Source organism: Hypanus sabinus, chromosome 15, assembly GCF_030144855.1.
Source record: "Hypanus sabinus isolate sHypSab1 chromosome 15, sHypSab1.hap1, whole genome shotgun sequence".
Classification (NCBI taxonomy): domain Eukaryota; kingdom Metazoa; phylum Chordata; class Chondrichthyes; order Myliobatiformes; family Dasyatidae; genus Hypanus; species Hypanus sabinus.
The window spans coordinates 28,490,473-28,508,783 of NC_082720.1; the positions used below are offsets into that span (position 1 = coordinate 28,490,473).

The following is an 18,311-nucleotide window of genomic DNA, read 5'->3' on the forward strand; positions in this document are numbered from 1 at the left end:
ATGATACTTGCCTCAACTAAACTTTTTGGTACACTCTCACATGCCTCCTGGCTAGAATCTGGAATTTCAGGTCGGCTGTTCACGCTATCCTCCTCCTACAAGGAGAAAATTAAGAACAGTACAGTTTAGAGAGCAATTGGACATTGATTATTCCATTTAAAACTTGTTGGAAGCTAAAATGGATGTTGATGGAACAACATTGCAGTTCACCAACATCTAAAACATTTAAAAACAGATTAATATTTCATGTGCAGATTTTTTCGAGGAAAGCAGAAATAAAATTTTAGTTTTTATTTACAAACAATGCTCATTTGAAAGTTTACTGTTTCAGTGTGTACTTTTGGTTTCTGCCCTTTGAACAATCTTCCAAGTGAGGGAAAACACAGAGAAGCTTCTTCGATTTACTTCTGCTACTGGTTTTATTGTGCAATCGTCCTTCATTGTAATCTTAATAGCACGTTATTCATTAAATACCGGCAACTCCTGCGTAACAAGGTGGGGAGGGCGGAGCGGATGCATTCCCAGAAAACAATTTCCTTGCTTCAAGAAATGCAAGATGAAAATAAAATAAAAACTAACACTAATTCATATCTTAGATTTTTCTGTTAGTGATTTGTGGATTCTTAACGAGCCAATTTACATCATCTGAACTGCTGTAATGTGGGGGTGGTGGGGGGGGGTGTCACCTGTGCATCAACTTCACTCCTGACTCCTTCGTTACGACAGCAGCATGCGCCCTCTGCTGGTTGATCCATGTCCATGCTGAAAAGTTTTAATAATTTAACTCACCGGAAATGGGTGTCCACCCCGTAGACATGATACCAGGCAGACATAACTACAGGCATGTTTTCCTGGATTCTAAATACCATGTTCAGCACAAGGTGACGGAAATAACAAATGATATTAATGCAAAAAAGCTAACTATAAATCTTGTAACATTTTAACCTTCAAATTATGCCTATTTGCAATAACATAACAGGTTGTTCTGAAGAACTACAGTACTTACAGTAATCTGCTTCCCTGCTTCGCCAGTACAGTAGGAAGTTTTGATAAATGAATGGCAGCATTTGTACCCCCATTTCCCCTCCTTCCAGTAGGATCCCCATACAGACTGTAAATAATAAAAGTGATAAATATTTAATCAGTACAATCTTAAAATCCTCTTTTTAAAAATAGATTGCTTTAAGAGATGGCAGGTTTTCTCAGTGGCAATTATAGCCGAGTCCAACATTAAGAATCACTTCTATCTCGTGAAACAAAGAAAAAGATTTTCAGAATATATCTGTAAAGACCAGAGACTCATCTCAATAGTTTTCGATTAGTGTCAGGAAAGGGCTGTTTTCACCAAGGGTGACCGAACCAATTTCAGGTTTTCTGTAACAAGAGATTCTGCAGATTCTGGAAATCCAGAACATTACATGCAAGATGCTGAAGGAGCTCAGCAGGTCAAGCAACATCTATGGAAATGAATAAACAGCCGATGATTTGGGCTGACACCTTCCTTCAGGACTGGGAATGAAGGAAGAAGTGATTAGAATAAAAAGCTGGGAGGGAACACACGGTAGAAGGTTATAGGAGAGAAGAGTACATCATGGGAGAAGGGGAAGGAGGAGGGACACCAGCTGAGGGGACGAGGCAACAGGCCAGAGTGGGGAATAGGAGGAGGAAGGGAAAAAAGGAGTTGATGTTCATGCTACACACACAAACTGCTGGTGGAACACAGCAGGCCAGGCAGCATCTATAAGGAGAAGCACTGTCGACGTTTTGGGCTGAGACCCTTTGTCAGGAATAACTGAAAGGAAAGATACTAAGAGATTTGAAAGCAGTGGGGCGAGGGGCAGGTGCGAAATGATAGAAGACCGGAGGGGGTGGGATGAAGTTAAGAGCTGGAAAGGTGTTTGGCAAAAGTGATACAGAGCTGGAGAAGGGAAAGGATCATGGGACGGGAGGCCTCAGGAGAAAGAAAGGAGGGGGGAAGCACCAGAGGGAGATGGAGGACAGGCAGAGTGATGGTCAGAGAGAGAGAAAAAAACAAACAACGAATTATGTCAGGGATGAGGTAAGAAGGGGAGGAGGGGCATTAACAGAAGTTAGAGAAGTCAATGTTCATGCCGTCAGGTTGGAGGCTACCCAGCCGGTATATAAGGTGTTGTTCCTCCAACCTGAGTTTGGATTCATTTTGACAGTAGAGGAGGCCATGGATAGACATATCAGGATGGGAATGGAACATAGAATTAAAATGTGTGGCCACTGGGAGATCCTGCTTTCTCTGGCGGACCAAGCGTAGGTGTTCAGTGAAACGGTCTCCTAGTCTGCGTCGGGTATCACCAATATATAAAAGGCCACACCGGGAGCACCGGACGCAGTATACCACACCAGCCGACTCACAGGTAAAGGAAAGATGTGCTTGGTATTGGTAGTGATGTTCATGCTGGTGGCTACCCAGACAGAATATAAGGCGTTGTTCCTCCACCCTGAATGTGGTCTGATCATGGTAGGTCACATCGGAATGGGAATGGGAAAAGGAATTTAAGCTGTTGGCCACTGGTTTTGACATAATGAGCTGAAGTGCTCAACTATGCGACCACCACCCCAATTTCCGTTGAGTCTTACCAATGTACAGGAGGTTGCATCCGGAGTTCTGGGCACAATAGCCAACCAACAAATTCGCAGGTGAAGTGTTGCCTCACCTGGAAGGACTGTTCGGGGTCCTGAATGGAGGGAAGCAAGTAGATGTAGCATTTCTCTCGCTTGCAGGGATATATACCAGGAAGGACAAATGGACAAGATTGTGTTAAATGTGGAGGCTCATAGGATCATAGGTGAGGACGGGAGGAACCCTATCCCTTTTAAGGCAGTGAGAAGACTGGGTGAGCACAGATATGTGGGAAATGGAGGAGATCCGGGCGAGGGCAACATCAATGGTGGAAGAAGGGAAACCCTGTTCTTTGAAGGAGGAAAACATCTCTGAGGTACTGGAAGGGAAAGCCTCATCCTGGGAACAGAGTTGAAAATAACTCAGAAAGGGAACAGCACCTTTACAGGAGACCGGGTGGGAAGAGCTTTAGTCAAGGTAGCCATAGGAATCGGTAGGTTTATAAAAGATGTCAGTAGACAGTTTTTCTCCAAGGATGGAGAAAGAGAAATTAAGTGGAGAGAGGTACCAGAAATGGACCTAGTGAATTTAAGGGCAGGGTTTAAGGGAAGTTGGAGGCAAAGTTGATTAACTTGACAAGCTCAGCATGGGTGCATGAAGCAGCATCAATCCAGTTGTCAATGTAGAGCATGAAGAGTTGGGGGGCATTACCAGGGAAGGCTTGGAACTGTTACACATAGCCAATGAAAAGGTATGCATGGCTGGGGTTCTAGCTACTCTTTGAATTTGGAAAAAGTGAGAGGAGCCAAAGGAGAAATAGTTGATGGTGAGGACCAGATCTGCCAGACAGAGGAGGGTGGTGGTGGAGGGGAACTGATTTTGTTGAGAAAGAAGCAGAGAGCTTTATGGCCTTCTTGAAGGGAGGACAGAAGTGTATAAGGACTGGACATCCATGGTGATAATGAATTGAAAGTTTCTGAAGTATTCAAAAGTACGTGAAGTGTCACAGGCGTAGGTGGGAAGGAACTGGATTTCTGTATTAACTATTTTAGATGTGGAAATTCCAAAACATTTCACTTTGTGTGGTATTATGCAGTTGTAGTTCTGCTGTAATTATTATACTAATATCTCTTTCTCCTCCAACTAAAATAATTGTCATTTTGAGATTTTAATACACATTATTATTAGATTTATTCTTACTTCTGGGGTACCTGCACTCTTATTTAGATCTCTCTAATTTTCACAAAAGGTTTTTCATTCTCACTGATAATTTTAGTTTTATTTCAACATTTCAACTCCCTCCCCCCACCCCTTGCTACAAAATAATACAATAACGTACAGCTATCATTTATCATGCTCCAAGGCTGGAGAGCAGCCAAAAGATTCGAGTCTGGCATTTGTGACTTGAAGAAATAACCAAAGAATTAGGAAATGCTGACCCATACAACACCAAATATACCTCATAGAACTAGATCAGACATAACAAAGTTATCATTTTCGCTTAGAGTGCAAACTGATGGGGCAAGACATAGTCCAAATGCAAAACTAGAGTGGTGGGGTGAGGAAGGGTATGAGAGCAAATGGTGGGGGGGGGGGGGTGTTTGTGAAAAGCAAAGAGAGGACTACTGACACTCTCAGGAGATGTCAAGGATTTTGTCTCAGGAAAATTTAATGCTATCCCAGATTATGCCCCCAAGTGCATGATAAAATCCAGAAGTGACACTACGCCAATCCAAAAGGATGAAGTATTAACTCCAATTCTTCTTTGCCGTCTCAGCTGGGTGTAAAGCCATAGAAACAGTTTGGAACTCAGCTCAGAGCCCCTACCAGATCTCTACAGAGTGACAGTCAATCCTACTCCCTGTAGTTCAGCTAACTATTTTCCATAGGGTCTATCCCTACTCTCCTGTAAACCCCGATTGTCAAGGATAATAGAAACAGATTTGATGGGCCAAATGGCCTAATTCTACTCCCATGTCTTATGGTCTAATCCTAAATCACGGTCTTTTTCACAGTCTACTTTCATTTTTTTCTCCATTATGACCCTTTACAAAGAGGAACAGGGGTCCAGTCAACATTAATATCTCAGCCAACACCTAAAAGCAACATCTTTCATTGAACCTTGCTGTTTAAATTATATTTTCCCAAAATAAAACACCGTTCAAGTTAATGAAAAGTCAAAAACAAAAGCAAGTTCCTGTTTTTAAAATATCTACTGCAAAGTGGTTCTAATTATTACATTTTTTACGAAGTACAGAATCCATGGAAATATTTTAAGTAGACAGGAGACAGTACTAGATAAGGGTTGATGACTGTGTCAGGAGGGTGGTTCAACACGGAGCTCAGAAATCAGATGGGATGAGGAAGGAATAGAGAGCCGTAGGATTCTTAGTGAAAAGCAAATTCCATTACATAACCATGCCAGATCTCTGAGGAGAAAATTGTAACAAAAACAGTTCATCAAACACTTCTGAAGATCGAAGGCGTTGCAGTTCGAACATCAAGACTCGATTACTCACTTTGTGGTTACCGATCAGCACATCCTCCTCATACTTGGACTTTACAACCGCTTTCTCTTGACCCTTCAAGACAGCACCATGCCTTGAGTACTCTACATAATCCTCAGTTTGAGCCAGCAACAACTCCCGTGGTGGGGCATTCAGGTGTTCCTGGCCTCCATACTGTAATGATTACAATTTAAAAACAATTCCTGGATTACTATGAGAGATGGTCACTGCTCAATGTAGTTTATAAAGAAAATATTCAGATCATCATTTTAGTTAATCTTGTGCTCTTCATAATTATAAGCTACAGGCTGAACTTGCTTACAAACTCTGAACACAATTTTGTCCACTCACTTGGAGTGAAAAGATTGGGTCTGCAACAATAATTATTCCTAATTTTGTAAATAAAGTTATAATAAAGGACAAAGAATATGGTTTTTGCATAATATATTCACATTTCTCAGAATGGTTTAATGACACATCTAACAGTGATGCACTGACTACAAGATCAAAGCTTCAGATTGGTTTTCTAATCTTTACCCTCATTGTATCAAGTGAAGCCAGAAAAGGAAACCCAAATGAAGATATATTGTACAGATAAAAAAGTTAAACACAAATGAAAATCAAAGTTCTCCACATACGTTACACATTTTCAGTAAAATAAGATGAAAAATGCAGATATTGATTATACAACTTAAGTGAAGCTATATAATCTGAATATAATTTGTACCTTCTCCAAAATGCTTCCTTTTTGTTGTTTCTCAAACTCTTCTTTCTTAACTTTGAAGGACTGATGAAGGACTTCCAGCTTTGTCGGATCAGCTTGGAGGTGAACTTCTGAGCCTTTTTCATAAGCCTCCCAGGCAAACACTGTTAACAAGAACATGCGGTGATAGATAGCAAAACTCCAAAATGAAAACAAAAGCTTAGAAAACTTTTAAAGTATTAGATAGCTTACGTTGCGTCTGGGCCATTCTAACCGTGTCACCCGTGTAACGCACAAAATTGTCTCCTGCATACCCAACTCTAGAACAAAAAGATGCAAAAGAATTATGCACCATGTTCTGGAAACATTGTCATCACATGCCTTGATGAATTTAACTCATCATGCACCTTTCACAATACTAAGGGCACAACCAAAACTTTTCACAGCCTATGAATTATTTTTGAACTGTGTGGAAGAAAATAAAATTTTGTTGTCAAGCTTGAGAAGTATTGCCCAAGATTTGGGTCATCAAGGCGGCAGGATAAGACGCAGACTCTGTCTTGCTTGTGCCAGCTAGATCATGCCAGTAACAAGGGATTGCTAACCTTTGTCCGACTCTGTCTGGCTAATAGAGGAAATGAATGTGGACATGCAGTTTTAATTTTGTGCACTATATGGAAGCATTCATAAACTGGCTGATACCTAACAGGTGCTTCTTGAAATCGCTGACCAAGTACGTTCAGCTGTTGCCTATTGCCCAAAATTTACTATATGAATTTAAGATGTAACCTGATATTGGTAGAGCCTTGAAACGGTTCTGTGATTACATATCAAAGGGTTAACTGTATATCGAGGTCTGTGTCCTTATTTCTGTTTGATAACAGGGTAAATTCTCTTACAGTAAATTGGCAATCAAATTCTTCAATAACTTTTACTGCAGACTTTATGTTCTGTGCAATCTTACTCTCATACTTTATTTACTCTTCTTGATCAATCCTCTGTCCTCATTTAGGGAATTCTAAATCACTCCCTGCTACCTTGTTATACTGGCACAATACATTGTATCAGTTTATGTTTAAAAAGTCTGATATGGATAAAAATGGCAATAAATATCTCCTGATCAAACTGTGGTAATCATTCAAATGAGCGCTCATCACCAGTAGCTTACTCATCTGGATTTCTGCCAGTGTTCGAATACGGATTCTCTCTCATGGCTCTTGTTTTCGGATCATAGTACGCTGAATTTGGATCCAAGTTTCTGAGATACTACAAAGCAGAAAAACATAGCACAGAAACACAATTAAATTTAAATTGAGCATTTGGTTTTTTTTTAAATAGTTGAAGTATTATCTACAGTGTGTACAGAGTCACAACCTTCACCTCTCATTCAGATTTAATTTCTGAGACCACTATTTTGTTGATATCCTCATTTTGGCTTTTTACAAAATAAGAATGGAAAATAGATTTTTGTAGGGGTTTCTCGACACAACAACACAACAAAATTTAAGCACTCATGCATGAAATATAGTTTTCTTGAGCTGTACAAATCCTTGACTCAATAATTATGGTTTTGGTGTTGTGCAGATCAATCAAGATCTTGCAGTGGAGTTCGTATTCTCAGTAATTATGGTTTTGGTGTGCTGCGGATCAATTGAGGTCTGCAGTGGAGTTCTAATTGGTCTGTTATTGCATTTGAGAGGATGGACAAAGTGAAGAGTGAAAGGGAACCCTATCTTTGATTTAACCTGGAGTGCTGTTTCTGAGGTACGTTCTACAAAAACCGATGATGACAGCCTTGTATCTGTACAGCTCAAAATAACACATGGAAGCACATTTTTCTGTATAAATCAGAAAATGCAAATAATAAAAAGAATTTAATCAATTTGGCTGTGACCTTATCATCACAGAAACCAGAACGAGCTCTAAGAGATAATGCACATTTGAAATTAACAAAGGCTTTTTAGAGAATTGTACAGAACATCATTTTAAATAATGAGATACTACAGGAATGCAAGTAAATCTGGGTGATTTGTGAGCACCTACTGAAAGCAGGCCGAGAAACATCAGTTGCTTAAGTCAGAAGGCACACGCAGCAAGCCAAGTTTGCTTGCTGTGGAATGTGACCCAAAAGGGAAAAAATGTGGGCTCTGAAAACACTTTCAAGGCTGGTGCACTATCAAATTATTAAAATGATACAGAGAAGTTTTTGAAGCCCATGTAAAAGGAACATAAAATGTAACCTTATAAAATGAAAATGTCTTAGTCTGCAGATTGACAGCATTAAAAGTTGCAGCCATTTTATTTCAGGCCTCAATATCAGTGAATGACAATGTTCAGCAGAGGGGTCTAAATGAAGATTAGAAAAGACTGTGCTTAAACCTATATTCATACTTTTGCAATGTCCTCACGAATGCGGAGATTTCTAACTGTAATTCTTCTCTTGGAGTCAAAGTTCTGCCCAGGCATATCAATATCATCAGCGTACTTATCTTCATCTTCATCTTCACTGTTGTCCTTTTCCTAAAAAAAAGTTATGAAATTCAATGATATATCCAAGATCCTCATAAAAATGCAACAGATTTCATAGTTACCCATCATATTATAGACCTATTTGCTTATAAGTGATCTTGTCAGGTCCCAAATAATTTAAAAAAGACAATACCACCCTTTTAGCTCGATCACTGGAACAATGAATCATACATGATGAATAAGTCAGACTTTAACAGTCTACTAAATAATTAAATATAAATTTGTTTAACTTTGTTTTTATCTACTTGTGTATTATTCTTGGATGGTTGCAGAAATAAATGGAATGCAGAATAGGAAGATTTTATGTGAAGGCCACTCAGAAGTAAGAGTGTTTTAACTGGGTTGGCCCGAGGAAAGACTCAGTTTAACCTGCTGATCAGCATCCAGGGGTGAAGGATATACAATTTGAGACTGCGTTAGGGCATTACAGATCAATTTCTCAGCTGAGATAACCTCTTTAGTATTAAGGGTCCTAAAAGAAAAATTAAGAATGGCACCTTGGCTCTGTGGAACAAGACTGAAACACAAATCAGGAATGCAAAGTGAAGGAAGTGGAAAATGAAATTGGATAGGTCATCAATTCCAAATGGAAACACTTAGCAGATTGTTCCAAGTCAAACACAAAAGATTTATCAGAATTTTTTTCCATTTAATTAAAACACATACCCCTGAATTATGATCATCTTCTCCCTGCTGAGATCGTGAGGAATTCTACAGTAACACAAGAAAAATAGATCAACTACACAGCACAATTGCACAACAGTAACTACAGATCTGTATCCATTCTGTTGCATTAACAGCAATCATTTGCTGTTTGTTCCAAGAAGCAATAACAAGTGTCCACATATTTCTTGTTGAAATGTTCCTTTTGTCACCTTTTTTTAAAAATAAAAAATGACAGGTCATAGGTATTTTGTCACAAGTGAATTTCACACACTGTGTGTGTACTAGACAAGCATCAAAGTTCAGTTTTGATGAAAAGTCATTGATCCAAATTTTTTTTTTTCACTTTGCTAGTGCTACTTGGCCTATGAAGTATTTTATTATAGAAGATTTGTTATCTAGAAATTTTTATTTGAAATATATGCAATAGTTTAAAGTGCCAAGTATTTCTATCATCTGCAGTTTTATATCAGACTTTAATTTGTGTTTATGTTCTTTATACCTTAATAACCTGAGAAGTAGCTGAAAACTTAGAGGTATGGCACTGAAACATTTGTCCCAGCCCACTTCAAGCAAAGTCCACCCCAATTCAAAAGCTAACTCTTTTCTTGGTATTGGTAGCTGCACTCCATGGATGTAAATCTATTTCAGTAACATCAACATATTTATCAAAACTGTTATATAATTATGGTCATTTGCAACAAAGCTCAGCACGTCAAAGCATTAGATGAAGTACTTCTGGGCTCTTATACTCACCACATAGTCTACCAACTTCCCAGACGCTAGCTCTTCCTGCAGTTTCTGAGCTTTAAGAGTCCGCTTAGCCTAAAGTGATTTAACAAAATTTAAACTGTGACCAGAAAAGACTTCAGGTTCACGATAGTTTGCACAAGGCATGCTGATTCTGTACACACATTTTAAACTTATACAATTACTGAGGGAAAAATCACATTTTCTTTAACCTTCAAAAGGCACTGTACAAATTCAGCTTGTTATTGATGAACAAATCTTCACCCACTTTATTTTAATGCACACAAAAGCAATCTATGTATTTACAGCTATGTACATGATGATCAACCCCTTATGTGTTACTTGACAGTTCTGAATCATCTTCACTAAAATTTATTTTATTCTCCAAAAAGTTCCAGACAATTACTAATACTAATACTAATCAGCCAACATTAATCCACAAATGCACATAAAAAAACTTGTCCTCAACTTGTGTCTCTTATTTTTGTGGTGAAGTTCCAAAATCAAGTTAATATGCACTTGAAAAGAAAGAATTAATCAATGATGATCAGTATGGCTTTGTTAAAAGGAAACTCTGTATCAACAATCTAAATGATTTTTCTCCCCCAAAGCGATACAAGAGCTGATTATTTACATGGACTTCAGAAAGTCCTTTGACTCATCTCACACTGAAAACTGGTCCAAAAGGCTAGAGCTGTGGAATCCAAGACAACTTGGAATGTTGGACTTAGCATTGATTTAGGCAGAATTGTTGGCGAAAGGCTGACTTTGACATTAGCAACATGCAGCACTGGGAATGCTGTTGGGAGCCTTTGAGCCCATTATACTTCAACTCAACTGTTATCTTTATAGCAGGGAAATCTCAACTGTGTGCCTCTAATACCAGTGTGATATCTTGCACTAAAAATACTCCTATCAGTTATTTCTCAAAGATCTCAAATTGTGTGTAGGTACAAAGATGTAAAAGCCACACAAATGTAACAGCAATACATTATGGATGTTCTCTCAATTGCATTTCAACAACTATTTAAATACATAGGTACAAGTAATAGGACATGCATTTGGCTCCACCTACAGGTCACATATTTAGTTTTTTTATGCCTTTTTTTTTAAACCAGTCTCAATTTTCTCCTCCACTCCATGCAATTTGCTCCTCGCCCTCCAAACTGAAGAGCTTTTTCTAAGTCAGCATCATTGCCATGGATTTTTGTATTCAGCGGGGAATGAACTTGTCCAAGGACTTGTGGTCAAAACAGGAAATAACCCTCTTTGTAAGGGAAACAGTAATCTGTTGCAATAGTGAAAGCATCAGATGTCTCCCAAATGGATTCCAAGTCAGGTTACTCAGTACAATGTTAAACTGCACTGGAGAAAAAACTGAAAATGAAATATAGGACTAATGAGTGACAGAGTAAAAAAGTGTAAGTTTTTATTTTGCACCTTTAAACTTCCAAGTATGATTAAAGCCTGAAAGGGTAAGACAACAATGAGCAATTACTATTTTTTACTTATTTGGTAGTAATTGTTGCTTTTTAAAAGTTATTTAAGATTGAATGCACTAAACCTTTTCTCCAGTGATATTTGGTGATTAGGCACAGAAACTTATCTCAATGCAATGCTTGTCTGAAAGGAACTGCCACTGGAGGTTTGCAAGAGTTTGGGTAGCTGCAACAGCAATTTCCTGATTTTCACATTTAACTGCAAATGCGAACACTGGAATGTTGCCCAGATATTCTTTCACAAGGCTAATTACAAATTCAGTAATGTATTCGATCACATACCAAGTCAACTTTTGAATATTCCTCCACAATCCTCATGTGTTCTTCTGAATCATAACCATTCCAACGATCACGCTTTCCGTCATAGTCGAACGCAAGGGTTGGCTGCATGTGCTCATCTGCAGCAATGCCCATACCGGTAAATTTTGCTCCTACCTTTCTCGGTCTCTTTTCAAAATACAAAGGGTAACATCAGAGAGAATAGTACAGCACAGAATTTGAGCGAAGCAGCTACAAATATGCAGCCTTATTTCACCAAGTATTTTCAAAAGCAGTATTTTACCTCTCTTAAAAAAACTTTCATTTCACAGCTTCACAAAGAGAAAATCAGCAGTGCAGAAAGTTCTGTACATAGCATACGAGATACAGATGTAATTGGGAGGCAAACAATCCAGGGTTTCAAACAAATTCAGAAGCTAGCTAAACCAAGAATACACCTTGGACCTTATAATACATAAGTCACAATTAATATCAGCTACATTCTGCAGCAATTCTAATGTCACAGTTTTGGATTAGGCTGCAAATTAATCTTAGACAATACATTTATTAATTCTTAAAGGATACAGACATCACTTATTCATAATTGTTAAGTTATTGAACTGTGCTCTCCTGGTGGGCATAACCACAATGTCGTTGGTGTGGGGAGTTGCAGAAACCAGGAAGGAACTTTGCTGTAACCAGGAGAAACTAAAGGTGGTGATGCTCCCGTTCATTAGATTGTCTTTGTTAACGGCTGGGGATTGCAGGGTTGCCATATGCATAACTGCAGTGCATTTTATATATGGTGGTACTGGAGCTACGATATGAATGTTTATACTGATGCCAAACAACTGGACTGTTTTATCTGTAAAACAGTTCAGACCTTCAAATATCAACGAGTGTAATCCACTACCTTCCCAATTCACTCTAAACACATTCCCACTTCTGCATGTCGCATCAGATGGTGAATTATCTAATGAGGGATTCTAAAACCAAAATAACCCACAGCAGCAAAACATAAGGAACTTAGGTTTATGTTTTGGTGCATTGGTGACGGGTTAGCCGAGGCAATGTAGCATTACATACTCCACTAAAGAGAATAGAACTACTTCAGGGTACGGTTGGAAACTCAGGTTCAATAACTGTGAGCTGGATCACCATAAGCTGGCCAATTATTTCTGGAAAAGTACACCTCCCTAGAGACAGGCTTTTGGAAATAATTTCTCATTCTGATGTCTCTGCCGTAAAGTAGTACTATCAGAAAAGCCCCAAGAAAGTCATTTATGTAAAAGTGTAACCAAACGCCACTTACTTCCATGCAATCTTTTCTCACGTGTGTTAATGCTCCACAATTTTCACATGCACCTCTTCTGTATTTGGTAACCAAGGAACCCTGAGTAAAAGAACACACACTATCACTATGTCTTGTCTCCTGAATTTAACTACCTTGGTTTTACAAATACCCATATTTAGCACCATAACAAATGAATTTTGTGCCACACTATTATCTTGACAGAAGACATTCTCCCTTGATAATATGCAGAGTAATGTAAAACAGCTTAAAAGAGACACAAAATACTGTGCCGTGTCTCCGTAGTGCAAGTCAACAGTAACTCAAGAAAAAGTTTCAAATTTCCCATTGCTTCACCATAATTTAGTAGCACTCAAGCTACGCTAAAAACAAAGTAGATTTTTTTTGGCAAGGCAGATTTTAACTTCAGGGACCACTTAGAAAGTTAATCTAAAATTAGTCAAAATGATTTGTAGATTATGAAACCCTTCCAGAAAACTTCTCTGGGGTCAAATTTAATTGCTAAAGAAATCCATTTTCCTGAGGCTTTTAAACTTGAAATACATTCAATGGCACTAAGCAGGAGATCAGTTACTGCAGTTTTAACTTATGCAGTCTACTTCTGTAAAATGCTACTTTTTCATTTTCTTTTGACAAGAATATTTAACAAAATTTTACCATCAAAAATGCATGAAAATCTCTACAACTGTACTTATTCTCATTTTCTTTTAAAACAAGGAAATTAAAATTCCCACATACAAGCAAATGAAAATAGACGCTGCATACCTCTTGTACACCTTTCTTGTACCACTCTCCAATTAAACTGTATTTCCTTATTTTCTCATCTTGAGGCCTTTGATGTTTGAGAGTAGGTCTTTTGGAAGGGTCAATATACCATGGAACTGATGATATATACTGAGGAATGTGTGGATTGATGTCTCTGTTGGATACAAATGAAAACAAAAAATAATCAGGAGCCTACATTTTGTTTTGAAAAAGCATGGACGAAGAGTTTCTGCTAACCAAGGACAACATCTGAAATTCCTCCAAAAAAAATTCTCAATTATTCTGCATGGAACATCAGAAATGGAGTCAGTCAGGGTGATCTAACAAAGAAAGGAATGATTGTCAATCCCCAAGAACACTTAATTTACTTTATCATAGATTATTACACACCTATCAGATCCACCTCATTCTTAGAAAAATATAAACTATTTTAGAAACACAGAAACAATGAAAACCTACAGCACAATACAGGCCCTTCAGCCCACAATGTTGTGCCAAACATGTATTTACTTTATAAATTACCCAGGATTACCCATAGCCCTCTTTTTCTAAGCTCCATATACCTGTCCAGGAGCTTCTTAAAAGACCCTATCGTATCCGCCTCCACCACCATCAACGGCAGCCCATTACATGAACTCACCACTCTCTGCGTGAAAATATCACTCCTGACATCTCCTCTGTTCCTACTTCCAAGCCGTGCCCTCTCATGTTAGCCATTTCAGCCCTGGGAAAAAGCCTCTGACTACCCAAACGATCAGTGCCTCTCATCATCTTATATACCTCTATCAGGTCACCTCTTATCCTCCGTCACTCCAAAGAGAAAAGGACAAGTTCACTCAACCTATTCTCATAAGGCATGCTCCCCAATCCAGGCAACATCCATGTAAATCTCCTCTGCACCCTTTCTATAGTTTCCACATTCTTCCTGTAGTGAGGTGACCAAAACTGAGCACAGTACTCCAAGTGGGGTCTGACCATGGTCCTATATAGCTGTAACATTACCTCTCGGCTTTTAAACTCAATCCCACGGTTGATGAAGGCCAATGCACCGTATGCCTTCTTAACCACACAGTCAACCTGTGCATCAGCTTTGAGTGTCCTATGGACTCAGCCCCCAAGGTCCCTCTGATCCTCCACAATGCCAAGAGTCTTACCATTAATATTATATTCTGTCATATTTGACCTACCAAAATGAACCACCTCACAGTTTTCTGGGTTGAACTCCAATTTGCATCCTATCAATGTCCCGCTGTAACCCCTGTCAGCCCTCCACATTATCCACAACACCCCCAACCTTTGTGTCATCAGCAAATTTACGAACCCGTCCCTCCATTTCCTCATCCAGGTCACTTATAAAAATCACAAAGAGAAGAGGTCCCAGAACAGATCCCTGAGGCACACCACTGGTCACCAACCTCCATGCAGAATATGACCCATCTACAACCATTCTTTGCCATCTGTGGGCAAGCTAATTCTGGACCCACAAAGCAGTTTCTGGTAATCTCAGACTTCAAGGATTAACAGATGACAGGATCACTAGATTCTCTATACCCTCGAGTTCAAATGACAACCCTCTCCAAAACTCTTGGACTATAGTCAAGGCTTCCAAGCCTTGAGATCAACTCCCGAAGTTAATCAGCCTGAAGTTATTTTTACAGTGCACCTGTCACCGTGAGGAATGGCCATGGAGACCTTCTAGCTATACTAAAGTAGTACAACAGTTCCAAGTTCAGTCTTTTAGGAATGTGAATCAGGTATTTTAATTTAATAAGCTAACAGTTAAGACTCTAATCACGATGAACATCTTCCTACAGTTTTGCCCTTCCCAAGGCCAAGGGCAAGGGCCATTGATGCCCAAGGCCTTCAGATATATATGAATACAAGAGATTCTGCAGATGCTGGAAATCTTGAGCAATACACACAAAATCAGGCAGCATCAATGGAGGGAACAAACAGTCGATGTTTCAGGCTGACACCCTTCATCAGGACTGCAAAGAAAGAGGGCAGAAGCCAAATGAAGTGGTGGAAAAGGGTAAGGGATACAAGTTGTCAGGTGATAGGTGAAACCAGGTGAGGGGGTAGGTGGGTATGGGGCAGGCAGAATGAGGTAATAAACTGGGAGATGATACAGGTGGTGAAGAAGGAATCCAATAGAGGGGAGAGGACAGTGGACCTTCGAAGAAAGGGAAACTTGAGAGGCACCAGAGGGAAGTGATGGGCAGGTGAGAATGGGTGAGAGGATACCAGAATAGGGATGGTAAAAGGGAGGAGGGAGCAGAAAGAAACTAATGTACAGAGAGAAATTGATGTTCATGCCTTCAGATTGGAGGATACCCAGATGGAATATGAGATGTTGCTCCTCCAACCTGAGAATGGGTGGCATTTAGCAGTGGACAGAGGAAAAGGTGCTTAATGAAACATGATCAAATATGTACTGACATGCACTTTCTGCCCCAGTTTGCAAAAACTCAGATCACCCTCCCTCTAGCAACAAACTTGATGCAAATGTTTTAAATTTAAAGGTCAGTCACTTACTTTCCTTCTTCATCAACTTCTGCTGGAGCATTACCAAGCTTTCTCTGCTCTTCTAATTCCTTCTTCTTTCTCCAGTCTTCGCGCGTCATCTTTTTTGGTTCATCGCGGCCCACCACACCAGCAGACTCCTCAGAAGCAGGCGGATTCATGCTTTGCACAGCTCCAGATTCTACGCTGCCTTGAGTTTAGGAATTCCTGATCTTCATCAGCAAACTGAAAAGCAGTATCGTATCTGTCATTAACTCAATAACTCTGATATGGGGTTTCAAAAATTATCTTTCAACTAAAATGAAGGATTTTCTAATTATTGATTATTCTTGATTCGATGGATACCTTCAGGCAGCAAAACCAATAGAATGCTGACCTGCATAAGACCACACAAGCATAAAATGGACAAACACAGCATAAGTCTTCACAATTTTATTGCTCAAGTAACACACCAATGATTCACATCCCTTTGTCTCAATCTGTCATCACCAAACAAGGCACCTGTATCATCTAACTGCATTTGCCTACATTTGGCATATCCCTCTAAACTAGTGGTCGCCAACCTGCTGATTGCGATCGACTGGTTGATCTTTGAGATTTTCCCAGTAGATCCCAAAAAAAAAGAAAAATAAATACACAAATACCGTTGAGAGATTGTTTCCAGGTTGCGGGGTTTTAGTTCCGTTCTTTCTGCCCAGTACGCATGCGCCTAGCTCCCCCGCCATGCACTACACAGTGCACTTCAGTGGTCCCCAACCACCGGGCCATGAGGAAGCGATAAGAGTCAGCTACACCTTTCCTCATTCCCTGTCATGGCCACTGTTGAACTTGAACCCACGCGAGGTTATCAGTCGCCTAAACGCAGTGACACCCTCGCGCCAGGGATCACTGGTTGGCCTCGCGTGGCCGGCGAGAACCACTGGCCCGGAACGCGGACAGATGGGCGCCACCTCTGAACCGTTTAACACACCGAATGTTCGTGGGGAACCCAGTGCAAAAATATTCACAGACGACCTAATTCGGGCTCAAGGTTTCGTAAGTAGCAGAGCAGCTATCTCGCTGCGATCTACTGAAACAAACTTTTGACGGCTGATAGGTCTTACAAGGGGGGCTGGCGCCTTCTGTTGCTCCCTCTGGACTGCAACCGCCGCGGCCCCAGTACAAGGACCTCCGGCCCTGACCTTGTCTTCTCACCCCACCCACAACCTGGCCAGGGCATCTGGTGGGCAGAGGCTGCAGTTCAGGCCGGGAGGCTGTCTAATGAGGCAATGAAGCCATCAAAACTGCTTCGGTACCGAGTCCAAGCACCCTGCACTTAAAGACGAACCTGCTGAGTTTTCTCAGTGGAACAGCGTGAGCAGCACGGGACAGCAGCTAAATGCCGAGAGCCATGAAAACTAAATTGTGGAATAGACCGGACATAAGGAACCTGCTTCCAGTATCGCTGTACTCCCGTCATGTTTAACACTCTACCCGCTCCCCAACACCCCCCAGCCGGTCCGCAAGAATATTGTCAAAATTAAACTGGTCCGCGGTGCAAAAAACGGTGGGCACCCCTGGTGTTTATACATTATTTCTACTTCTGGGTTGTGGGGTTTTACTTCCAGTCTTTCTGCCCCGTTGCGCATGCGTGTAACTAATCGACCTGGGGTCTATCTCACCTTTCACTAAGTGCAAGGTAGGGGATCTTGGGCTTAAAATGGTTGGTGACCACTACTCTAAACCATTCCTATCCATCCACCTGCACAAATGTCTTGCAAATATTGTACTTGTGTACATCTTTGTTAGTCCAGGAACTCCACCTATCTCACTTTTAAAAGCATTCCACCTGCCAAATGTTCCTTTAGCTGCTAACAGCCTCTCCCCAATCAACTTTCACGAGGTTCCTGGCATTGAAATTAGCTTTCCCTAATTTAGAACTTTAGCTCAAGAAACTATCTTTTTCAATAATGATCTTGAGACTGACAGAATTATGGTCCTGATCCCAAAGTGTACCCCCACTGGGACATTAACAACTTGCCCAGCCTCATTTTCTAACAGGAGGTCCAATATATCCACTACAACAGAGTATATCTTGAGATGATCATAACAATATAATTAAGTTGAGTTTAATTTACTTGATGCTAATAAAATCTTTTATTTTAAAATGCCCCATAAGGTGAGAGTGCTTTCAAATGAGCTGCCTTCTCTTCCCGAGCATTCGTGT

General features: G+C 40.1%; 1 protein-coding gene across 1 annotated transcript in view; it reads right to left on the minus strand.

The window, feature by feature from the left end:
* slu7 (SLU7 homolog, splicing factor) overlaps positions 1-18,311 on the minus strand; it is a 43,160-nt gene that overhangs the window by 5,431 nt on the left and 19,418 nt on the right. The window contains exons 2-14 of the mRNA XM_059990151.1: positions 16,118-16,330; positions 13,583-13,736; positions 12,818-12,898; positions 11,530-11,694; positions 9,755-9,823; positions 9,002-9,046; positions 8,198-8,326; positions 6,975-7,072; positions 6,059-6,126; positions 5,831-5,970; positions 5,116-5,277; positions 1,007-1,111; positions 12-95 (exon numbers count right to left, since the gene is read on the minus strand). Of these exons, the coding sequence (XP_059846134.1) occupies positions 12-95; positions 1,007-1,111; positions 5,116-5,277; positions 5,831-5,970; positions 6,059-6,126; positions 6,975-7,072; positions 8,198-8,326; positions 9,002-9,046; positions 9,755-9,823; positions 11,530-11,694; positions 12,818-12,898; positions 13,583-13,736; positions 16,118-16,266 (1,449 nt within the window). The 5' untranslated portion in view covers positions 16,267-16,330. The remainder of the gene's footprint in view (positions 1-11; positions 96-1,006; positions 1,112-5,115; positions 5,278-5,830; positions 5,971-6,058; positions 6,127-6,974; positions 7,073-8,197; positions 8,327-9,001; positions 9,047-9,754; positions 9,824-11,529; positions 11,695-12,817; positions 12,899-13,582; positions 13,737-16,117; positions 16,331-18,311) is intronic.